General features: G+C 40.8%; 1 protein-coding gene across 1 annotated transcript in view; it reads left to right on the plus strand.

Moving 5' to 3' along the window:
* LOC117410241 (titin-like) overlaps window positions 1-26,433 on the plus strand; it is a 368,958-nt gene that overhangs the window by 312,125 nt on the left and 30,400 nt on the right. The window contains exons 32-37 of the mRNA XM_059018553.1: window positions 3,875-4,159; window positions 8,981-9,265; window positions 16,012-16,308; window positions 18,619-18,912; window positions 19,400-19,699; window positions 19,938-20,216. Of these exons, the coding sequence (XP_058874536.1) occupies window positions 3,875-4,159; window positions 8,981-9,265; window positions 16,012-16,308; window positions 18,619-18,912; window positions 19,400-19,699; window positions 19,938-20,216 (1,740 nt within the window). The remainder of the gene's footprint in view (window positions 1-3,874; window positions 4,160-8,980; window positions 9,266-16,011; window positions 16,309-18,618; window positions 18,913-19,399; window positions 19,700-19,937; window positions 20,217-26,433) is intronic.

The raw sequence follows: 26,433 nt of genomic DNA on the forward strand, positions 1-26,433 counted from the left end.
TTGTCTTCTAAAAAAATTAGTGAGGAAAAGTTCCTACATGAACAAACATGACCGTCATGAGCCAATCAATATGGGTGACATGCCAGTTTCACCAATTTTTCACCCTGAAATGACACATTCCCACCACTAGGGGCAGCTGTTAACATGGAAACGTGAGTACAGTCTTGGAAAAAATATTTTTCAAAGCAGCCATTTTTCCCTGGTGTCTAGCCCATCAGTTTCACTAACTGGTGTAACTTAAACCACAGTAAATACACTGGAAAGCCTAATATTTTACACACACTACAGTATAAAAAGACACATTGTAAACTAAGAAAACATTTTTTGAAGAACTGTTGCAGCTGCATCAACGCTGGGGAAAAAAATGCAGCACACACACACACACACACACACTCGTGCAGAAGGTGGCCATCTCCCGAGTTAGTTAATTGTTTGAATTGTTGCTAAATCGGGAAATGGTCACCTGTATAAAAACCTCCAGCGCATCCAGTTCGTGCTGGGGTGTTCAGAGAAGGAACGACAGCGACAACGGAGAGTAGAACTAAAAGAAAGACAACAAAAACGAAACTTAAAAAGGAACCGTCAAAGCTACTGCCCAGCCTGACCTTAAAGGACCTGTGGTGAATTGTGTTTGTGATTTGTTTTGTTTATATTTGATTTTCACTCTGTGAGCAAAGTGTTTGTTTAACCTTTTATTTTATTATTTAAAAAACTAGCACGCCGCGTCTTTTGCCTGCAATACTGCCTGTTTGTTTATTGTATGTGTTTCTAGTATAAACCTACCGCCACAATGTGTTGACAAGTCAATGGGAAAATTCAAAGTCTCAAAGTTATACGCAGTTTGTAAAAGTTATGAACAAATTTGTTTTATTAAAGCTACCATGAATATAATTCCGGCGCAATCTTAATATATGATATATGTCAGTTACGTTCTACCACTTATTTTAATTATATTAAGGTGTATTTATAGGGCTGTGTTTACAGATAAATCGTCTCTGATTCAGTAGTATCTACATACGGAATGCAAGTGAATGGGTATACCGTACTGACCAAAATACTTACTGATATGGCGTCTGTTATTTTTTTTATTTCATAACTACATTCATAGTTATAACTAAGACTAAACTGATAAAACCACAATCTCAAATCCTCAATAGGTGTCAACGAAGCAGCCAGTGTATTTAAAAGACGTATGGAGGTTCTTTTTTTTTTCACTGATCACAATATACATGATTAACCAAAGTGTGCAATATAACTAGCTTATATGTAATATACATGATTAACCATTTGTGGTCCTATGTCGGACCTCTAGTCGTTTTTTCTCCGGAAAAAGCCGAGAAAACCATTCAATGGCCGAGTGAGACCGATAGGCGCTGAGAGAAGCCGAAAAAAAAGGGCGTATCTCATGAATACTGATAGCCCCGACACCACATAGATGACATGGACATAAACAAACAAGATAGCTGCTTCCACATCCAGCGGTCGGAGAATATCACAGACATTTGCAGAGCTTTTTTTTAGATATTATAGTAATAAAATAATGACTTGGATCACATTATTGAGGAGTTTGGTGATAAAACGAGTGATCAGGAGATGATTTATCGGTACGTACTATTAAGAGGTTTTTTTGAGAAATATAGCGAATATAGCCTGAGACGCGCTGAATAAATGGACTGTAAAGGGTTTTTAAGATGTGCAGTATAACTGGGCTACTATTGATGTGCAATAATTACTATTTATGTGCAAACTATAATGAGTTTATCAAGTGTGCAATATGATGTTTTTGATTCAGCCGGATATAATGTTTGTTGGGCCAGATGGTTAACTATTGAGTGCCATAATATAACTTTGGAAGTGATTTATTATGAAATCATTAGTTCTGTATTTGAGCCAACTCTCCAAAAGGTCTATTACCTGCAGAGCACAATAAATGCTCCATTTCTACTGTCTCTCTGGGTTCTGTTCCAGCTTCTTCTCTCCTCTGTCTTGTTTATAATTCCTCGGCATAGGATTCGAGTGGTGTTACTCATGAATCGTGCACATGTTATGTCTTAGTAGCGGTTTGCTGACAATTGCATATGGTGAATTGTGTATTTGCCAAGCACCCCTGATAGCTAATCGTTACACTATTATCACTTTCTATTGCTTTAAAAAAAATGCACATTAAGTGATAGTGCCATTAAAATATACAAAAACCAATACATGCTTGTGGCAGGCTGGCTCGCAGTGGTGAGGTGTGGTGACGTCATGGACCAGGAAGTAACTGAAACCCAAACAGTGGATGGGCGGGTGAAGCTGAATGCAATGGCACTCAGCGTATTTATTAATAAATCAAATAAACAAAACAACACAAAACAAAAAGGCACAAGGGCCAAACGAATAAGACGGACAAACAAGTAAGTGACGTGCTGGCAAATCCAGCACATTTTAGCAATTGTTTCTAACTGTCGTTGTTTCTACTCGCTCTCTCGCTCTCTCCGCTCCCCGTACTCTCCTCTGTACACTCCAACCAACCAGAACGGGCAGCTGCAGGTTCTTATACTCTGGCCGAGGGTTTAACTAGTTGTTAATTATCTTATTACCCCTCGGCCAGAGTCTGCACACGTTTGGTAAGGATGCATGACTGTCAGCTAGTTAAATAATCAGTAGCTGATCAGTCATGCATCCTCACGAGGTTTTTAAATATATATAATAAAAGACGCGGCACTTTTATCCGCGCCGCAAACAAAAATACAAATAATAATAATTAGGGGCGGGACACTCCGCCACAATGCTGTAGACTTTATTTTACATTGCAAAATGAATAGGACGCACACGCACACAAACTCAAACAAAGAGTGATCTAGAATTTAGAACAATGTTAGCCTCTTATATGCATTATTTTCAAAATATATGACTGCATACTATTTAGAATATTGTGTGCATCCAAATAAAATTTAAATTGCCTACTAACCAATAATTCCAATATGTGGGCCAAAATTGACACAGTTATCACAGTTGTGATGATAACGCTTCATTTATAACCAAGCCGCTTAAATTTCACGATAACTGCTTGGAAGCCGTAAAGTTGCTTGCAACTCTAGTTTAAGTTTTTTTCTTGTTTTGTACTGCTCCTTTTGAAGAAAAATATTTTATGTTTTGTTTTCCATTTAAATATGGTGTTTCTGCTATGCAAATGTTTGATTTGAAATTCATAAATACAACTTTTGAGTTTTATACTTTCGTCTATCTTTCATGATCATATTACAGCTGTTTAAAAAACTACCAGTTAAAATGACCGGTTTGGTGCTTCTAGGTAGTTCGAAATTCCCGGCGCTTCTAGTGTTAAATTTCAGCATTTCAAAGATAGTTTTTTCCTTCTTCAGAAATTACTGTTTGTGAAATAGAAAACAGTCAATTTTGAAACGAAAAAGCATTAGCTTTACACAGGGAAAGTCTTGCCCACAGTCTTTCTGATAAACAAGAACTGGAGGACTAGAATTGTGCACCTCTGACCTATTGCATTAGCCTATTGTATTGTATTATGTACTGCTATTGTACAGTGTTATGTACACATTGTAAAAGATTGTTATTATCCCTTCAGTATGTGTTTCATACCTGATCCAGGGAGTCTTGTCTGAACCATCCAGATATATTTAATATTTTCCATGAATAGGGCTATTTACAGATAACCAACCAGAATAATCAACCAAGAATAGAAATCTCAGACAGTAAAAATGTATAATTACAACAATACAGAGACAGTAACATTGAGCTGCTTTCATTTGAGAGAATCAGAGCCTGTGTTTCCATTGTACTGGAACCTGTAATGTTTTATTTCTCTTTGTATTGGAGATGGATGTTCCTAACATGCCTTGTTTCTTCATTTACCCAGAGCTGCCAAAGGCTGTGCTGACCAGCAGTCCTCAATGGAGAAACCTGTACACTGGAGAGACTGTCACCCTGAGCTGTGGGGTTGAGGGGAGTTTCACTGGCTGGGAATATCTCTGGTACAAGAGCAGTCAGAGAGGCACAGAGAAGATCAGAGGCACCACTGGAGCCAGATACACACTCAGCCCTGTCACTCAGTCCCATAGTGGACAGTACCAGTGTGAGGCACAAAGAGGAGATCGACCACGTTCCTCTCAGGGCAGTGATTCTGTTACACTGACTGTGTCAGGTGAGTTTATTAACAGTGATCCTGTTGCACTGACTGTGTCTGGTGAGTTTATTAACACAGTGATCCTGTTACACTGACTGTGTCTGGTGAGTTTATTAACACAGTGATCCTGTTACACTGACTGTGTCTGGTGAGTTTATTAACACAGTGATCCTGTTACACTGACTGTGTCTGGTGAGTTCATTTTATGGTTTGGCAGCCATATTGGATTTTGTGGAATTTGTTAAAACACCTATGTATCGGAAACCGGTTACTGCATAGTTCTGAAAATTGCTATACATGTTGAGGGATAGTCCATGATTAACTGTTGTTAATATGAAGCTGATTGGTTCTGTGGTTTGGCAACCACATTGATTAATGACATAAAATTACCATAAAAATATAAAATCATCAAAATTCAAACATCTTCTCTGAAACCGCTTATCCGATTGAAACAAAAATTGGAATAAAACATCTCAGTATGGTCATCTGTTACGCTTGTTCAAGGGAAGTTGCTACTGTGAAAATCATGGCGTCCACGCTGCATGACATCATCAACATACGCAACTGGCTATAAAACTGCCTATAACTTCTTATCGGCTGCACCTAAACACACGATATTTGACACGGATGTTGAGGACTATGTGATGTTGTCTCGTGGTCAATATGGCGGCCTTTGGTCACATGGTGTGGCAGCCATCTTGGATGAAAAGTTTGGACAATATTCAAAAGTCTTCTTCTCATGAACGGTAAATAGTAAAGCTCTGAAAAATTTTGTACGTAGTGCGCTCATGTCCACGATTGATTCTACTTAAGGAAAAATGGATCGGTCACATGGTGTGGCAGCTATGTTGGATTATGCGTAAAATTCTTAAACAACAACTCCTCATGAGCCCTTTGACCGATTGATGTGAATCTTGGTTATACGTTATCTTTGTATTGTCTTCTAAAAAAATTAGTGAGGAAAAGTTCCTACATGAACAAACATGACCGTCATGAGCCAATCAATATGGGTGACATGCCAGTTTCACCAATTTTTCACCCTGAAATGACACATTCCCACCACTAGGGGCAGCTGTTAACATGGAAACGTGAGTACAGTCTTGGAAAAAATATTTTTCAAAGCAGCCATTTTTCCCTGGTGTCTAGCCCATCAGTTTCACTAACTGGTGTAACTTAAACCACAGTAAATACACTGGAAAGCCTAATATTTTACACACACTACAGTATAAAAAGACACATTGTAAACTAAGAAAACATTTTTTGAAGAACTGTTGCAGCTGCATCAACGCTGGGGAAAAAAATGCAGCACACACACACACACACACACACTCGTGCAGAAGGTGGCCATCTCCCGAGTTAGTTAATTGTTTGAATTGTTGCTAAATCGGGAAATGGTCACCTGTATAAAAACCTCCAGCGCATCCAGTTCGTGCTGGGGTGTTCAGAGAAGGAACGACAGCGACAACGGAGAGTAGAACTAAAAGAAAGACAACAAAAACGAAACTTAAAAAGGAACCGTCAAAGCTACTGCCCAGCCTGACCTTAAAGGACCTGTGGTGTATTGTGTTCGTGATTTGTTTTGTTTATATTTGATTTTTGCTCTGTGAGCAAAGTGTTTGTTTAACCTTTTATTTTATTATTTAAAAAACTAGCACGCCGCGTCTTTTGCCTGCAATACTGCCTGTTTGTTTTTTGTATGTGTTTCTAGTATAAACCTACCGCCACAATGTGTTGACAAGTCAATGGGAAAATTCAAAGTCTCAAAGTTATACGCAGTTTGTAAAAGTTATGAACAAATTTGTTTTATTAAAGCTACCATGAATATAATTCCGGCGCAATCTTAATATATGATATATGTCAGTTACGTTCTACCACTTATTTTAATTATATTAAGGTGTATTTATAGGGCTGTGTTTACAGATAAATCGTCTCTGATTCAGTAGTATCTACATACGGAATGCAAGTGAATGGGTATACCGTACTGACCAAAATACTTACTGATATGGCGTCTGTTATTTTTTTTATTTCATAACTACATTCATAGTTATAACTAAGACTAAACTGATAAAACCACAATCTCAAATCCTCAATAGGTGTCAACGAAGCAGCCAGTGTATTTAAAAGACGTATGGAGGTTCTTTTTTTTTCACTGATCACAATATACATGATTAACCAAAGTGTGCAATATAACTAGCTTATATGTAATATACATGATTAACCATTTGTGGTCCTATGTCGGACCTCTAGTCGTTTTTTCTCCGGAAAAAGCCGAGAAAACCATTCAATGGCCGAGTGAGACCGATAGGCGCTGAGAGAAGCCGAAAAAAAAGGGCGTATCTCATGAATACTGATAGCCCCGACACCACATAGATGACATGGACATAAACAAACAAGATAGCTGCTTCCACATCCAGCGGTCGGAGAATATCACAGACATTTGCAGAGCTTTTTTTTAGATATTATAGTAATAAAATAATGACTTGGATCACATTATTGAGGAGTTTGGTGATAAAACGAGTGATCAGGAGATGATTTATCGGTACGTACTATTAAGAGGTTTTTTTGAGAAATATAGCGAATATAGCCTGAGACGCGCTGAATAAATGGACTGTAAAGGGTTTTTAAGGTGTGCAGTATAACTGGGCTACTATTGATGTGCAATAATTCCTATTTCTGTGCAAACTATAATGAGTTTATCAAGTGTGCAATATGATGTTTTTGATTCAGCCGGATATAATGTTAGTTGGGCCAGATGGTTAACTATTGAGTGCTATAATATAACTTTGGAAGTGATTTATTATGAAATCATTAGTTCTGTATTTGAGCCAACTCTCCAAAAGGTCTATTACCTGCAGAGCACAATAAATGCTCCATTTCTACTGTCTCTCTGGGTTCTGTTCCAGCTTCTTCTCTCCTCTGTCTTGTTTATAATTCCTCGGCATAGGATTCGAGTGGTGTTACTCATGAATCGTGCACATGTTATGTCTTAGTAGCGGTTTGCTGACAATTGCATATGGTGAATTGTGTATTTGCCAAGCACCCCTGATAGTCAATCGTTACACTATTATCACTTTCTATTGCTTTAAAAAAAATGCACATTAAGTGATAGTGCCATTAAAATATACAAAAACCAATACATGCTTGTGGCAGGCTGGCTCGCAGTGGTGAGGTGTGGTGACGTCATGGACCAGGAAGTAACTGAAACCCAAACAGTGGATGGGCGGGTGAAGCTGAATGCAATGGCACTCAGCGTATTTATTAATAAATCAAATAAACAAAACAACACAAAACAAAAAGGCACAAGGGCCAAACGAATAAGACGGACAAACAAGTAAGTGACGTGCTGGCATATCCAGCACATTTTAGCAATTGTTTCTAACTGTCGTTGTTTCTACTCGCTCTCTCGCTCTCTCCGCTCCCCGTACTCTCCTCTGTACACTCCAACCAACCAGAACGGGCAGCTGCAGGTTCTTATACTCTGGCCGAGGGTTTAACTAGTTGTTAATTATCTTATTACCCCTCGGCCAGAGTCTGCACACGTTTGGTAAGGATGCATGACTGTCAGCTAGTTAAATAATCAGTAGCTGATCAGTCATGCATCCTCACGAGGTTTTTAAATATATATAATAAAAGACGCGGCACTTTTATCCGCGCCGCAAACAAAAATACAAATAATAATAATTAGGGGCGGGACACTCCGCCACAATGCTGTAGACTTTATTTTACATTGCAAAATGAATAGGACGCACACGCACACAAACTCAAACAAAGAGTGATCTAGAATTTAGAACAATGTTAGCCTCTTATATGCATTATTTTCAAAATATATGACTGCATACTATTTAGAATATTGTGTGCATCCAAATAAAATTTAAATTGCCTACTAACCAATGATTCCAATATGTGGGCCAAAATTGACACAGTTATCACAGTTGTGATGATAACGCTTCATTTATAACCAAGCCGCTTAAATTTCACGATAACTGCTTGGAAGCCGTAAAGTTGCTTGCAACTCTAGTTTAAGTTTTTTTCTTGTTTTGTACTGCTCCTTTTGAAGAAAAATATTTTATGTTTTGTTTTCCATTTAAATATGGTGTTTCTGCTATGCAAATGTTTGATTTGAAATTCATAAATACAACTTTTGAGTTTTATACTTTCGTCTATCTTTCATGATCATATTACAGCTGTTTAAAAAACTACCAGTTAAAATGACCGGTTTGGTGCTTCTAGGTAGTTCAAAATTCCCGGCGCTTCTAGTGTTAAATTTCAGCATTTCAAAGATAGTTTTTTCCTTCTTCAGAAATTACTGTTTGTGAAATAGAAAACAGTGAATTTTGAAATGAAAAAGCATTAGCTTTACACAGGGAAAGTCTTGCCCACAGTCTTTCTGATAAACAAGAACTGGAGGACTAGAATTGTGCACCTCTGACCTATTGCATTAGCCTATTGTATTGTATTATGTACTGCTATTGTACAGTGTTATGTACACATTGTAAAAGGTTGTTATTATCCCTTCAGTATGTGTTTCATACCTGATCCAGGGAGTCTTGTCTGAACCATCCAGATATATTTAATATTTTTCATGAATAGGGCTATTTACAGATAACCAACCAGAATAATCAACCAAGAATAGAAATCTCAGACAGTAAAAATGTATAATTACAACAATACAGAGCTATGCCCTCTTTACTGGACCCTGAGAGACAGTAACATTGAGCTGCTTTCATTTGAGAGAATCAGACCCTGTGTTTCCATTGTACTGGAACCTGTAATGTTTTATTTCTGTCTTTGTATTGGAGATGGATGTTCCTAACATGCCTTGTTTCTTCATTTACCCAGAGCTGCCAAAGGTTGTGCTGACCAGCAGTCCTCAATGGAGAAACCTGTACACTGGAGAGACTGTCACCCTGAAATGTGGGGTTCAGGGGAGTTTCACTGGATGGCGATATCTCTGGTACAAGAGCAGTCAGGGAGGCACAGTGAAGATTAGAGACACCACTGGAGCCAGTTTCACACTCAGCCCTGTCACTCAGTCTCATAGTGGACAGTATCTGTGTGAGGCACAAAGAGGAGATCGACCACGTTCCTCTCAGCGCAGTGATTCTGTTACACTGACTGTGTCTGGTGAGTTTATTAACACAGCGATCCTGTTACACTGACTGTGTCTGGTGAGTTCATTAACCCAGCTGAACCGACCCCTCAATACAGACCCCTGAGAGGCAGTAGTACTGCTCCATTTTAAACTGCCTGACGCAGTAGTGTAGTTGATTGTAAGAGAAAAATCCCAGCTGGACAGCAGTGGTGATGTTGCTCTCTTTAATCACCTCTTTTATTAGACCCTTCCATTCAGAACAATTACAATAGAGGAGTTGGTCACTATGCACTGTATAACAAAATGGCTTTCGTTCACACCAGACTACAGCAGGAAGCCGGACAGTCACTCTGTAATCACTTTCACCCACTGCTAGGGTACGGTTCATTCTCCCCAGCTGCTTTCGTTATTGATCATCTCTGGAGGCTTTACATTACATTGATCTGTGCAAGATTAAATACAAAACCTTTACACTAAATAAAAAAAAAAAATACATCAAATATGGCTTAATTATGATAGATAGATGAAATCTTAGGTCAGACCCACACAAAGTAAAAATAAATTACATAAAACACTGTAACTCTTTAAAAAAATGTATTGTATCAGTGGTCCTGAAAAGCATGTTTGAAGGTCCTGAAGTAAATATAAACATTCTTTTAATCTAAAATCTAAGATAAAGTATTGTACTTTTTAATGGCTCGTTTTACGATGCTCTTCATTTGTGATTTAAAGTACTCATGGTTATTAATAAATCAAGTAAAAACAAAAGGTCATTTCAATGTTCATAAAAGTAAAATGTAATAAAACTTTAAAGATTTTGCTATAAAAAACACAGTTTAAATAGTCACATAAAAACAGCATAATATTGTGTTATTTTATATGAAAACAAAACACATTTAAGCATAGATGACGTAACTGAAATGAATTATGAAATCAGAAAATCATAATTACTATTTGTTTATTTAGCAGACACCTTTATCCAAGGTGACTTGCAGAGACTAGGGTGTGTGAACTATGCATCAGCTGCAGAGTCACTTACAATTACATCTCACCCGAAAGACGGAGCACAATGAGGTTAAGTGACTTGCTCAGGGTCACACAATGAGTCAGTGGCTGAGGTGGGATTTGAACCAGGGACCTCCTGGTTACAAGCCCTTTTCTTTAATCACTGGATCACACAGCCTCCTATAATTCATCTATAATATGAACGGTGACTGGTATTAGTCTAGGCGAATTCAGATGGAACACACTTTTTTAGGGGAATCTCAGAGCTGACCCAGACGATGATTTTCATCAAAGTTATTGTTTCACCGTAGTTTGTGGAAGATGCTTCCAACATTCAAGGTTCAGCATTTAACACTAGAAGCACCAAGCCAGTCAATTTAACCGTTTTGAGTTTTAAAATTTAAATGACTCTGCGTTCCAGAATGTAATGCGCATGCCCGTTTGTGACTTTTCCTAAATATATGCATTAGATAGAGTGACGGCGTTTGAGCTGCATATTCACAAGAAATTGACAATTATAAGCATGTTTACCTAGAAGAGCCCAAACCGGTCATTTTAACCGGTTATTTCAATACATATTTATTTATCAAATGTAGCCTATAATCTGGTAAATGCTCAGGGAAAGTGGAGAAGCGTGTATTGTGTGTGGACTGTACAGGTTAGAAAGCTGCCAGGTATGCAGGCTAAATAAATATGTTATGTAAATAGTTTATTGTATTATAGATATTTATGTTTTGAAGTAGCATTATATACTATTTTCGAAGAAAAAGACCCTTTGATGTTATTTTTACAAACAAATAAAATGTTTATAGAACTCTGTATGTACAGAGACCCGTTACAAAATAGTCACTAGTGAAATGTTTATCTTATTTATGTTTTATTTAAGTTTCTCTTGTTTTGTACTGCTCCTTTTGAAAAGAAAATATTTGATGTTTTGTTTTCCATTTAAATATAGTGTTTCTGCTATGCAAATGTTTGATCTGATGTTCATAAATACAACTTTTTGAGTTTTATACGATCGTTTCTTTCATTATCATATTACAGCTGTTTAAAAAGCTACCGGTTAAAATGACCGGTTTGGTGCTTCTAGGTAGTTCGAAACTCCGGTGCTTCTAGTGTTAAATTTCAGCGTTTCAAAGTTCGTTTTTTCTTCAGAAATTACTGTTTTGTGAAATAGAAAACAGTCAATTTTGAAACGAAAAAGCATTAGCTTTACACAGGGAAAGTCTTGCCCACAGTCTCTCAGATAGACAAGAGCTGGAGGACTAGAATTGTGCACCTCTGACCTATTGCATTAGCCTATTGTATTGTATTATGTACTGCGATTTTACAGTGTTATGTGCACATTGTAAAAGGTTGTTATTACCCCTTCAGTATGTTTTTCATACCTAAATCACATTTTTTTTCAAACAATATACACTGCTGTGCAAAAGTCTTAGACATTGTTCCATGTTTCTACTCTTTGCATTTTTATGCATGTCTCAATCACGCATTGTTCATCTGACCCTGCCGTGCCTTACATCAATTTAAACAATTTTTATATTGATATATATATATATGCTTCGCTCCCCCCAATGTTGAGAACCACTGGGTAAATGTGATGGACTAGCCACCACAACACCTCCCACCAGCTGCTCAGGCACTCTTCACCCTGAGTTGCCGTGATCACAAGTTCTTGAAGACCCTGATCAACGCGAACCAAAGACCGCTAAAAGACAAGCCTGGCCTCTCCTCACTCAAACCAAGCTGCATCAACAACAGTCAAAGCTGCAGCAACAGTAGAGATTATATATTTTTTTTACAAGTAATGTTTTTATTTGACCTATGGTATTGGTACTTATTTTGCCTGGAAAACCAGACTGCATGAAAAAAGCAATTGTGCAGGTATTTCATCGTCTAAAAAAACGAAAAGTTTGTAAATATGAAGACAGTTAATAGGAAATTGGATTTAGCGTTGTTGGCACTGCAGATGAAGCTCATCCTCTGTGTCGTCTGTGGTGATGTACTGGCTAATGACAGATTATTTATTAAAAATGAAAGCGCAGCCGGAGAAACTTGTGTTTTTAATTGTTTGTAGCGATTTTGGTAATATTTTCTTTTGAGAAACTAGTGTCAAGTTCATCAAAATTTAAAGAAAGAATGAAGTTAATAAGATAATACATTTTGCAAAATGTACCAGGTTGTGTGTGTTTTTGTTTTGTTTTGATGTTTGATCATTGGAATTAGGTGTGGTGTTCTATGCACAGAAGGACATCTGTACACAGGATAAGATGTATTGGAATTTATCCAATAATTCACTGTGATTGGTTGATTTCTGATGTGTGATTTATAATTATCGGTATTGTGGGGGGGGGGGTGGGGGGATTAAAAAAATGTTGAGAACCCCTGCTTTTCTAACCCTCAGAGAGAGTAACATTGAGCTGCTTTCATTGGCGAGAATCAGACCCTGTGTTTCCATTGTACTGGAACCTGTAATCTTTTATTTCTGTCTTTGTATTGGAGATGGATGTTCCGAATGTATCTTGAAAAATGGATTTGGTAGCTAGGTTGGGAATGGTGAATGCTGGGTCTGTTTCTGTCTTTAGGGGTCATTCTAAAATACAGTCTGATCAGGTAAGCCGGTTGCACCGCAGCCCATTTTAGTTTTTAATTTAGGTTTTTAAATCTCTGTTTGTTTCTAAACCTGTGTTCAGTAATTTGTAGGGTGAGCTGTGCGCAGGGCCCTAGACTGGGGCCTTAGTCTGTGTGGGGCCCTAGACTGGGGCCGTAGGCAGTGACCACCCCCCCCCCCCAAAATATCCCAATTTAAAAAAAAAAAAAAAAGCCCACACATTAGATCAATAAAAACGGTAGGCTACTGCTCACCTTCAGTAATCAAGTAGACAAGCCATACTGCATGTGTGCTGTCATTTAAGTGAAATAAAAACTGTTTGCAAACGTTATTCTTTTTATATAAATCTAAAATTATATTTGACTGATCTACTTATCAAATCCATGAGTAACATTTCACATTTGGATACTGCACTTTCAGCTGCAGTTTTGAGTGCTCTTTAATTTTTGCTGTGTAAATTACACTGAAACAACATGCCCAACAAAACATCATGACGTTTTTTTTTCTGAGTATTCTAGCCAAGAAGCAGCTTTATTTTATACCACACTGCATTTACGAGTGTACGTCTTCCAAACACTTAATTTGTTGTACATACCTATTCAGACCGTTGGTGTGGTGGTCCGTCTTACTTTAATACACACAATCTCGATTTCATTATCGATTAATATATGTTATGTAATGTTGTTGAAGCTGACACCCTGGGATCCTTCAGGAAGCTGCTTGATGAGATTCTGGGATCAATAAGCTACTAACAACCAAACGAGCAAGATGGGCCGAATCGTCTCCTCTCTTTTGTAAACTTTCTTATGTTCTTAATGTTCTAATAGTAGCCTACTCACTTTAAGAAAAGCCTCCAGTAACACTTTAAAAGACGATGCTGCACTGTCCTGCGCCGTGTCTTAGTTTTCTTTGGTGGAATGTAAAGAGGGACAGGCTATTGATTAGCCTATCAGACACTAACTCTTAGATGTTACATTTTCTAAATTAAATGTCTTATGATCCAGTAAACTCACATGAGGAAACACGTCCACTTTGTCAGTCAGAAAGTGCAAATGTGGCAATGTTACATTGGTAACCAGAAATCAGTATTTTGTAGATGGATTATTGTGAAGAGTCTGAAATTGGATTAATTTGCTTCCCGAAGCAGATTTTTATTTGGCGGTTTGTCTAGAAACGGCAGCAGAGCTCTTTGTTGCTGCTTGAGTTGAATTTCTTTATATTTTTTATTTTCCTTTTACAATGGCCCGACTCGTACTTGCGAGGGGCTGACATAATACTCGCAAGACTGTTTTGACTCTGAAGACGTCATACAATTTGTGACGAGTGTGGGGCCCCCTTAGGTGTGGGGCCCTAGGTATGGGGCCTAAGTGTATGTGTTAGGTATAACACCAAACTAATATCTAAGATCAGCACCAGGGTAGTGACACCTTATCAATGCAAGCAAAGGAAGCCAGACACTATACTATATATATATATTAAAAAAAAAATGAATTTATTATAATAAATTCTAAAAAAACAAACAATCATTAAAACTACCAAGTTAACATATAAAATATAAAAATGACCAAGCATAGAGATCAACAGTGACTATCAAACAGTAACACTAGCAAACAGTAGTTAAAAGGGATATTAGCAAGAAAGACAATTCAATAATGTACTAAAACAGAAATGACAACTAGCTTAATGATAGTAGTCCTGGGACACCACAACCTCCACGTGATCTTCAATGTCTCTCCAAAGTAGTCCAGCCTCGCATAGACCACACAGCTCTGATAATAGATCGGAGGGGCGTCAGAGAGTTGCGTTCTAAAATTAAACAAACGAAAGCCTTTGCTAATCAACCCGAATCAGGCAGGACATTAACAAATAATTATATCTCGAACAGTAGAAAGCTTGGACACTTAGCTTTGTGAGGGGGGAGGTATCTTCACCTCTTCCCCTCTAGATGCCCAATCCTCCTGGAACAGTATATTCCGCTGACCCCCCTCAGCGCCACTGGTCCTGGATATCTCGACGGCGACTGTCGCTGCTGCTGCCCGACTCTCCCAGCTGGATGGCTCGATCGGTCTCGGCTCCGCACGGCTCTTTCTCTAGCAGCAGAGAGCAGTTCATTTCCACTGCCCTGCTCGTCTTTGTTTGTTTTAGTTTTGTTTCTGTTTCGTTTCGTTTGTTTCTATTTCTATTTCTGTTTCTTCCCACGTCTCGTCTCTTTGTTGTTCTCTCGTCTCTTTGTTATTCTCTCGTCTCACTGTTGTTCTCTCGTTTCACTGTTCTGAGTGTTTGTCTGTCTCTTAAAAACCTTTAAACTTAATTGAAAATAATTAACAATCCGCGTGTGGAATGTGCTTCCAAGCAGTAATCGTTTTAGGGTGGGGAAGTGTCCAGTAAAGTCAATGAATACAAATCCTTAGTGTAAATAAATATCAAATACAAAAATACAATTACACAAATCAATCCCAAAGAATAGTGCTCCTTGAACTAGAAAATTATATTGTGATCAAAAAAAAGAGTTAAAGAAAAAGAACAGACACAATTAACTATAAAATAAATCAATAATAAAGTGCTAATCCACCCCTGCAACATATGTTAATAAACTATAATAATAAAGTAAGACAAACTAACATTAATAAACTAAATTAACACAGCATCCCTACCCACGTTAAAAAATGCAGCAGCAGCTCTAGATTAATTATGAATACCTGTACAGTAGCAATATTCAAGACATGAACAAAATGATTTAACAGAATGGTGAAGCAACTCACCAGAATGGTGCTTGGCGTCTTGTGTCTGATTCAGGTTTCTTTCAGGAGTTCGAACAATTTCGATCTTTTTGTAACAAGACAAACTGTGGCGCATTTTGCCGTTTGTTTACATGTCATTTTGCAGCGATGAGGTGCACTCGTGGAAATCACAATACAAAATGAGGCAATGCTATGACGACGATTCTGGAACGATTTAATAAACCAGACACTGTGCCTCAGGCTCAAGGCAATTTCATTTCTGTATGTGTGTGGGCCACCCTCTGGCCCCCCTCAATAGGTATCTATTGTCCCTCTGGGGACAATACAGAATGCACAATTACAGAATCTAGTAGGTAAAGTTTTTCTTGAATGAAAGAGAGAAATGTGCACTCCCCTAATTCTGTTGTCTCCTCTATTTTAGCTGGCAAGCCAAAGCCTGTCCTGAACCGGGAGCCTGCAAGAGAGATATTTGAAGGAGACACAGTGACTCTGAGCTGTGTGGTTGAGGGGGGCTCTGATGGCTGGAGATATCTCTGGCACAAAGGCAGTCAGTACAGCACTCCAGTGTACCAGACTGACAGCAGCAGTGGAACTGGAGCCGGATACACAATCAGTGCTGCTGCTCTGTCCCACAGTGGAGAGTACTGGTGTCGAGCTGGACGGAGCAGGAACACGTTTTACTCACAATACAGCAGTGCTGTCAATATACAAGTATCAGGTGAGTAACTGAAATGAGTGTGAGGAGTAATCTTTTGGTACCACGCAATTGTTACTATTATAGATGGCAGAATAGGAAAGGCATTTTCTTTTAGTATGGAATAAAGCACAAAGGTGACATATGGTAACATTTACTTTTTGTTTTCTTTAGTTATTTTTTTTTGTCCCACATTGGTATGTCACAGAATTCTTGCTATTTAAAGAGAGCTAACCAATCACAATAACCAATTGTTATAACCTAATCAGACCATGTGTTATAGTTCAAACAAATGAAGAACCAAAATATTCCTGGCTCAAAAAAAGAGGTGGGGGGGGGCATTCATTAAAGCAAATAAAAGATATGAAAATAGATTTTAAAAGCATACTTTAGCACTTAAAAAATGGTGTGTGCACAAAATCTAATCCATCACCCACAAATGAACAGGTATCTGTAAAAATGCACCAAACGGAGATGGATGTAGGGACAGACAGACCTCCCTTAAATATCCTGAATCTGATATTTTCAGTAACCTAAACTAGATAATGGTAATAGCAAGTTTCATGACAGTTATAGAGCTGGTTCTCCAGACATATGCAACAATGTAAGAGTGACATACAGGGGGACGGATGGGCAGACAGACAGACGCCCCGCCTCTATATCTCAAGAATCTGATAGGCTCAATAACTTCAGATAAATAATGTTTACACCAAGCTTCATGACAGCTGGATGAGCGGCTCTCCAGATATAAGAACACAATGTGTATGACAGCCTCCCCAGCACAGCTGCAGTGTCTGCAAACACTGACAGTCAGCAGGGTGGATCCCTTTGTAATGCTTGTGTTCATGAGCTATCAGTTCCTGTGATGCTGTGTCTGTCATTAACCCCGCTGGTGATGCAATCCCCTGTGAAGGGGTGACAGTGGAAGCGCTCATCTGCTTTTATCCATAGATCTGAGGAAACACTTATCCAATTGTCAGGAAACTTGGTATTAACCTTATTTAGCTGAAGTTATTGAGAATATGGGATTCTGGGGATAGTTTTGCATATAGGACACTAAATGCAGTACGCTGGAGTACCCTGTGCAAATGCATCATTTTTATCTTTTTTTGGCACAGGGTCCAAATATATAAAGCAGAAATCAATTTCTAAAGTGTAATTTAACATTAATATGTATGTTATTCTGTTTTATGTGTAGAGCTCACATGACATTGCACAAGTGAGCTTCCAATGTTGTTGCACATGATTATTACACAGCTAGACTTTGTACAAAAAAGATTTCTTCACTTACCTAAAACGTTTTGAAAACTAAAAAGATTTCTATATAATTATCAAAAACTCAAAATAACTTTTTAAAACAAAACTACTTTAAGAATAAGAAGGCAATCATGCTGCAGTCGCTTGTATCTGCTAATAAATTGAGACATTGAAACTGGTATTCTGTGTCACTGACAGTTTCCAAAACCATTATCAGAATACAGTAATCAGTTCATGCTAAATTAAAATAAACGGACTGTATTACATTTAGAAGAGCTATGAATAAGGCAATGCAAGTTGATTTACTCTAGCTTTTATAAGGCAGCATTATAACCAATTCATAATAAAGTTGTCTGACGTTTTAAATATACATCAAAATGATGCTTCACTGACAGTGAAGATAATAACCTGAATACAAGTCATGCTGCTAAGCCTGTGTGTCTTTATCTTTTCTTCTGCTCTTTGCAGTGCATTATCTAAGTTCCATTGACGTGTCTGGCCAGTTGTATTACATGTATATTTTAGCTGTGAGATTCTGCCAGTGTACAAAGCTACTTGTCTTTGTACCAGTTATGTAGGACTGGGGTACGAGGCTACCCTGGGGTACCACGTGGTGTCTCGTATCTGAATGACCATTAATCCAATTATGAAACTAAGTATTAACACAATCTAGCATTGCTGTAGAGAATCTCACATTGTGGGGATATAGGGGGTGTTTGTCTGTCAGTACAGCCGTCCATCTTTATGTCACACTTCCATGTTTGCAGATGACGGCCTCCCCAGCACAGGTGCAGAGTCTGCAAACACTGACAGTCAGCAGTGTGGATCCCTTTGTAATGCTTGATATCTGGAGAGCTGCTTTTTAACTGTGATTAAGCACCTCTGCAGCTGACAAAGAGTGTCATTATCATGAGTAACAACAGGCCACTGAAACACTCTAGTTGTTGTAATAGTGTATTAATAACAGATAGATTCTTACCATATTGTATTTCCTTGTGGAACAACATAGGATAAAAACAGGATAGAGAGAGGAGTGCTGAGTGCTGTCTGATCTTCTCTGATCTTTTGTCTGTACAGAACAACCCCAGGCTGTCCTGACCCAGGAGCCTGCATGGACACAGATATACAAATCAGAGAGCGTGACACTGAGATGTCAGGTTCAGGGGGATTACACTGACTGGAGATTCACATGGTACAAAGCTGGGAGGAATGCTCCAGTAACCCAGGATTCCTACAGCAGTATAGATGGCGACAGCTACACAATTAGCTCTGCTACTAGAGACCACAGTGGGGAATATACCTGTAAAGGTGAAAGGACAGGTAACCCATCGTACTCTAAAACAAGCGATGCTCTTACACTGAGAGTATCAGGTAAGTCATTTCAAACACTCTGAATTCTAACATTCTGATCCTCTCCTCTATTGTAGACTCCAGACAGAGGGCTCTGTCTCCCGACTGCCTTCCTACCTGAGTGCTGTCTGCCCTGCCTCCTCTCTTTCTCCCTGCATTTGTTCCACAAACACACTGAGAGAGTTCCCCTATTTACACTGCTCCTCCGCCCTTCTTTCCTTCTCATCGGTGTCAGTGCTGTCTGCCCCTCCATTCCATTTCTGTCACCTTTACACACTGAGAGGATTCCTCAATCTACACTGAACTGTTCCTGCCTTCTCATCAGTGACACTGAGTACCCCCTCTCTGTCTCCCTCTATCCTATCACAAACACACACTGGGAAGGTATCTTTTGTCCCTCTGGGGACAATACAAAATGCACAATTACAGAATTTAGTGGGTAAAGTTTTTCTTTGAATGAAAGAGAGAAATGTGCACTCCCCTAATTCTGTTGTCTCCTCTATTGTAGCTAGCAAGCCAAAGCCTGTCCTGACCCGGGAGCCTGCAGGAGAGATATTTGAAGGAGACACAGTCACCCTGAGCTGTGTGGTTGAGGGGGGCTCTGATGGCTGGAGATATCTCTGGTACAAAGACAGGCAGGGAGCTCCAGTGTACCAGACTGACAGCAGCAGTGGAACTGGAGTCGGATACACAATCAGTGCTGCTGCTCTATCCCAGAGTACCGGTGGAGAGTACCGGTGTCTAGCTGGACGGGGTAGCAAACCGTTTAACTCAGACTACAGCAATGCTGTCAAGATAAAAGTTTCAGGTGAGTGACTGAACTGAGCCTGTAAGAAAGACGGCAGCCAGCCATAAAGAAAATTAATTAAAAACATCTCTGTATTAGAGCGAAAGAAGACTACACTGTAGCTCTATTTCCTTTAGATTAAAAATAGATATGATGAAGCAACAAACCCATAGTGACAGTACAGACTGAATTCATTTCATTTTAAAGAGGCTAATGATTATGTTAATCATGATGGGCCGCTCTGTTTGTGTTTCTGCAGAGCTGTTCAGCACACCCACTCTGACAGTGACGCCTCATGCCTCAGTGTGGGAGGGAGAGGCTGTGACTCTGCAGTGTGGGGCTCAGATAAATAAACAGGGTACACAACTGCAGAACCGCTATATCACAGTCAATGGAGATCAGAGAGGAGCTGGATCACAGGATCAGTACTCAATCCCAGCGGCAGGGCTGAGAGACACAGGGAGCTACCAGTGTGAGGTGGAGGCAGCAGGGACGGGGGTGAAGAAAAGAAGTGATTCTGTGTGGCTTTCTGTGAGAGGTGAGTCACTGCTTCCTTTAGAGATCTTGCATTGGTATTCTGCACTCACTGGTGGAATCAGAAGTTATACCAAAAGAAAGATATTTCACCAAAGACTTCTATAGAAGTCCTTCTAAGTTTTTGAGGACATTTAGAAAGTCTTAAAATATGCTAACATTGAGCTGGAAAAAACTATTTTTCAAAGCATGTTTTTGCCCTGTCAAGAAATAAAATACTAGCGATCTGATTACAGCTTTTGTTCCCACTCATATTCTGCTGTAAATGTATAACAGATAATAGTAACCCATCTACACTGCTAAAAATATGAAGGACTAAAATCAAAAAGCAAATAGCTTCAAATTACATTGATTTCTTTATTTTTATTGCCCTTTATCAATAAGTGGTTCTTATTTTATTACTCAAATATTTGGGGTTTTGTTTTATTCAATTTGCCTGCAATAGACATAAAGTTGGCCAGATCTGATGCTGGCTCTATACTATACTTCTATACAAAAAACAATGTGGCTGATCTACACAATGTTACATTATCTATGTGAGTCACCTTGAACCGAATAGCGGCTCTGTGGCAAAGTGGTTTGTAGTGCGCATGTGTAGAGGTGATGCAGTGCACAACAGAAACAGTCCAAACAATGTTCACGGTTAACAAGTGCTTTATTTGGCTCCTCTGGCCGTTAAATAATGGTGCTGGCAAATACACAGCAATGTGAACTTGCACAGCTAAACAATACAGGGTTTCAGTCCCGAAATAATAATAATGTACAGGCACGGCTCTGCGTCCTTTTCACGGTGCTCCAGTGAATACACAATAACAAGTGACCAGTGCAGTATTGTAATCCGGGTTGAATGCTGGCTTAACAGCGACATCTCCCAAGTGTTTCAGCTGTCTAATAATTATAAAATCACAAACAGTTAGCAACACAAAACAAATGCAAAACACTCCTGGTCTTGTATGGCTATTCAGCGCTCTGTTCGCAACCTTAACAAAGGAACAGTTCGCTTCGTCACATCCCCTTTTATACCGTCAGCCACATCCCCTGTTTTTGACATCCAGATATGAGTTATTTTTATTTCGGTTCGGCAGATTTCATTTTTGATGGTTTAAAATTGTATAATTATAATTATTATTATTATTATTTATTTCTTAGCAGACGCCCTTATCCAGGGCGACTTACAATCGCAAGCAAATACAAATACATTCAAGTGTTACAATATAAGTCATACAATAAGAACAAGAAATACAATAATTCTCAAGTGTGACAAACCACAATTCAATAATACAGCAGATAATAGTGAAAGTTACATCAGGATATGATTAAGTAGTGATAGTTACATCAGGATATGATTAAGTACAAAATACTACAGATTAAACACTTGGGAGATTACAATATTCTGAGGTACAGGATTAAATGCAGTAAAATAGGGGGCAGATAAGAGCAAAATAAAGCATATTTAAATGAAGGGTGATAGTGTCCCAGGATACAACAGAGGAGTTCTACAGGTGCTGTTTGAAGAGGTGAGTCTTAAGGAGGCGCCGGAATGTGGTCAGGGACTGGGCAGTCCTGACATCTGTAGGAAGGTCGTTCCACCACTGCGGAGCAAGGGTGGAGAAGGAGCGGGCTCGGGAGGCAGGGGAGCGTAGCGGAGGTAGAGCCAGTCTTCTAGTGCAGGCGGAGCGGAGAGGTCGAGTGGGGGTGTAGGGAGAGATGAGGGTCTGGAGGTAGCTGGGTGCAGTCTGATCAAGGCATCTGTAGGCTAGTACAAGAGTCTTGAACTGGATGCGAGCGGTGATCGGGAGCCAGTGGAGCGAGCGGAGTAGTGGAGTAGCGTGGGCGAAGCGAGGTAGAGAGAACACCAGGCGAGCAGCAGAGTTCTGGATGAGCTGGAGCGGACGGGTGGCGGACGCAGGGAGGCCAGCCAGGAGGGAGTTGCAGTAGTCTAGGCGGGAGAGTACCAGGGCCTGGACCAGGAGCTGGGTAGCATAGTTGGTGAGGAAGGGTCGGATTCTTCGGATGTTGCTCAGGAAGAATCTGCAAGTGCGTGCCAGAGTGGAGATGTGCTGGGAATAAGAGAGGCAGGGGTCCAGGGTGACTCCAAGGTTTTTAGCTGAGGAAGAGGGAGAGAGTGTGGTAGATTCCAGAGGAACAGAGATAGAGAGATCAGAGGAGGGGGAGGAGGAGGGAAAGAAAAGGAGGTCAGATTTAGAGAGGTTGAGTTTGAGGTGATGCGAGTGCATCCAGGAGGAAATAGCAGACAGACAGGTAGAGATACGGGAGGAGATGGTGGAGTCAGAGGTGGGGAAGGAGAGGAAAATCTGAGCATCATCAGCATAGAAATGGTATGAGAAACCATAGGATGCGATGAGGGGGCCCAGGGAGCGGGTGTAGAGAGAGAACAGGAGAGGACCCAAGACTGACCCTTGGGGGACTCCAGTCAAGAGAGGGTGAGGTGTGGAGGTTGCTCCACGCCAGGTTACCTGGTAAGTGCGGTTGGAGAGGTAGGAGGAGAACCAGGCCAGAGCAGTGCCAGAGATCCCCAGGTCAGCAAGAGATGATAGTAGAATAGAGTGATCAACAGTGTCAAAGGCAGCAGAGAGGTCGAGGAGAATTAGGACAGAGGAGAGAGAGGCAGCTCGGGCACACTTAAGTGAGTTGGTGACAGAGAGAAGGGCGGTTTCAGTGGAGTGAGCAGAGCGGAAGCCAGATTGGAGAGGGTCAAGCAGAGAGTGGTTGGACAGGAAAGCAGAGAGCTGGCGGTGTACAGTCCGCTCGAGGGTTTTGGAGAGGAAGGGTAGGAGGGAGACAGGACGGTAGCTCTGGAGGGAGGTGGGGTCGAGGGTAGGTTTTTTGAGGAGGGGAGTGATAGAGGCTTTTTTGAAGGCAGAGGGGAAGATGCCAGAAAGTAGAGAGGTGTTGAGGAGGGAGGAGATGAAGGGGAGTAGAGCAGGAGCAGCAGCTTGAAAGAGGTGAGTGGGGAGGGGGTCCAAGGCACACGTGGTGGGTTTGTGACCCTGGAGCAGGGAGGAGAGGTCAGAGTCTGAGAGGGGCAAGAAGGTGGAGAGGGAGGGCGAGTTAGTAGGGGATGTAGTGGGTGTAGGGGTTGGAGCAGGAGGGGGTGCGGGGGAGGGAGAGGTGTTAAAGAGTTTGCGGATATCTGAGATTTTAGAAGAGAAGAAGGAGGCAAAGTCGTCAGGGGAGATAGAGGAGGGAGGAGGAGGGGGGGGAGGGTTTAGGAGGGAGGAGAAGGTAGAGAATAGTTTACGTGGGTTGTTAGTGGAGGCTTGGATTACAGATTGGAAATAAGCACATTTAGCAGAGGAGAGAGTAGAGGAGAAGGAGGAGAGAAGAGTGCGGTAAAGGTCTAGGGCAGCAGGGAGTTTGGTTCTCTTCCATTTCTTTTCAGCAGATCGCAGTGTGATTCTTGCCGAGCGGAGCACAGAGGAGAGCCAGGGATGGGGAGGGGAGGGGCGAGCGGGTCGGGAGGTGAGGGGACAGAGGGAGTCGAGGGAGGAGGTGAGTGAGGAGAAGAGGGTGGAGGTAGCAGAGTCTACGGAGAGTTGTGAAAAGGAGTCGATAGGAGGGAGGTGAGAGAGAGCAGTGGAGGCAAGGACAGAGGGGGAGAGAGAGCGGAGGTTACGGCGAGAGGTGACAGTGGAGGTAGGAGGAGCAGGGAGAGGGGGGAGAGACAGAGAAAAAGAGATGAAATAGTGATCAGAGAGGTCCAGGGGGGTGACAGAGAGGTTGGAGGGGCAGCAGGCCCTGGAGAAGGTGAGGTCCAGTTGACGGCCAGCTTTGTGGGTAGGAGGGGACGGAGAGAGACAGAAGTCGAAGGAGTGAAGGAGAGGGAGGAATCCAGCAGAGTGGCTGGGGTTGGAGAGATGGATGTTGAAGTCACCCAACAGGACAGTCGGGGTAGACAGAGAGGGGAGGGAGGAGAGTAGATAGTCGAGTTCATCCAGAAAGTGAGTGAGAGGCCCAGGGGGGCGGTACAAAACAATGAGCAGGAGTTGACAGGGAGAGGTTAGTTGGACTGCATGAAATTCAAAGGTAGTGACAGAGAGGGAGGTGAGATCAGAGGGGACAGAAAAGAGTAAGGAGGGAGAGAGGAGAAGACCCGTCCCACCTCCCCGTCCGGTGAGACGCGGGGTATGGGACAGGACGTAGAGAGAGGACAGGGCAGCAGGAGTAACAGTGTTATCAGGGGACAGCCAGGTTTCAGTGAGAGCAAGGAAATCGAGCGAGAGGTGGGAGGCAAAGGCAGAGATGAAATCAGCTTTGTTAGCAGAAGAGTGACAGTTCCAGAGTGCACCAGAGAGTGTGCGGGAGGGGGGGAGAGGCAGAGAAATGAGGTTAGAGGGGTTGGAGGAGCAACAGCGGAGGGAGGGCAGAGGACGAGGACGGGAGGACAGAACAGGGATGTGAGAGACAGTCATAGCAGGACAAGCAAGACAAAAGGCACAGTAGGAGCAGTGGGGTGGAGGATACAGACCTGACTAGTAGATGGCTTCTTCCAGAGCGCTGGTAGGTTCGGATCTAGTCGAACAGCGTCTCAGCGCAGGCCTCCCCTCGCTGGACTCCCACAGCTAGACTCCCGGCTCTTTTGTTGAGGCTCTTCTGTTGGCTGGCACTTCGTGCTGGCGCTAAAATAAGCTGCTTGAATAAATGTTGTTACCCCTGCTTGGCAAAAGAACCAACTAAACTGTGTGGAAACCAATCAAATAGCAAAATCAACTGCTAATCAATTTAGCCACTCACCTGGTACTAATCACACACAAACTCAGCCAATTCAAACACCACCTTACAATGTCACCAAATGTAGTAGTTACAATTACAAAAAGCAGGAACTTATCTATCTGCCTCTCTCCCTGGTTCCCTGAATACAGTAGTCTCCTGTTCAAGACGGAGCTGACTATCAGACAATATGAATTAATGAATAAATAAATACGTATTACTTGTCATAATGCACGTGCGTCAACATATGAATAAGAGTAAAGCAACAGGCAAGTATATGTGTTACAGGTATAACACCAAACCAATATCTAAGATCAGCACCAGGGTAGTGACACCTTATCAATGCAAGCAAAGGAAGCCAGACAATCAAAATATATATATAAAAAAATGAATTTATTACAATAAATTCTAAAAAAACAAACAATCATTAAAACTACCAAGTTAACATATAAAATATAAAAATGACCAAGCATAAAGATCAACAGTGACTATCAGATAGTAACACTAGCAAACAGTAGTTAAAAGGGATATTAGCAAGAAAGACAATTCAACAATGTACGAAAACAGAAATGACAACTAGCTTAATGATAGTAGTCCTGGGACACCACAATCTCCACGTGATCTTCAATGTCTCTCCAAAGTAGTCCAGCCTCGCATAGACCACACAGCTCTGATAATAGATCGGAGGGGCGTCAGAGAGTTGCGTTCTAAAATTAAACAAACGAAAGCCTTTGCTAATCAACCCGAATCAGGCAGGACATTAACAAATAATTATATCTCCAACAGTAGAAAGCTTGGACACTTAGCTTTGCGAGGGGGGAGGTATCTCCACCTCTTCCCCTCTAGATGCCCAATCCGCCTGGAACAGTATATTCCGCTGACCCCCCTCAGTGCCACTGGTCCTGGATATCTCGACGGCGACTGTCGCTGCTGCTGCCCGACTCTCCCAGCTGGATGGCTCGATCGGTCTCGGCTCCGCACGGCTCTTTCTCTAGCAGCAGAGAGCAGCTCATTTCCACTGCCCTGCTCGTCTTTGTTGTTTAGTTTTGTTTCTGTTTCGTTTCTGTTTCTGTTTCTTCCCACATCTCTTCTCTTTGTTGTTCTCTCGTCTCTTTGTTGTTCTCTTGTCTCACTGTTGTTCTCTTGTCTCACTGTTGTTCTCTCGTTTCACTGTTCTGAGTGTTTGTCTGTCTCTTAAAAACCTTTAAACTTAATTGAAAATAATTAACAATCCGCGTGTGGAATGTGCTTCCAAGCAGTAATCGTTTTAGGGTGGGGAAGTGTCCAGTAAAGTCAATGAATACAAATCCTTAGTGTAAATAAATATCAAATACAAAAACACAATTACACAAATCAATCCCAAAGAATAGTGCTCCATGAACTAGAAAATTATATCGTGATCAAAAAAAGAGTTAAAGAAAAAGAACACACACAAGCAATTAACTATAAAATAAATCAATAATAAAGTGCTAATCCACCCCTGCAACATA

Source organism: Acipenser ruthenus, chromosome 60 (genome assembly GCF_902713425.1).
Source record: "Acipenser ruthenus chromosome 60, fAciRut3.2 maternal haplotype, whole genome shotgun sequence".
In the NCBI taxonomy this organism is placed as follows: Eukaryota; Metazoa; Chordata; class Actinopteri; order Acipenseriformes; family Acipenseridae; genus Acipenser; species Acipenser ruthenus.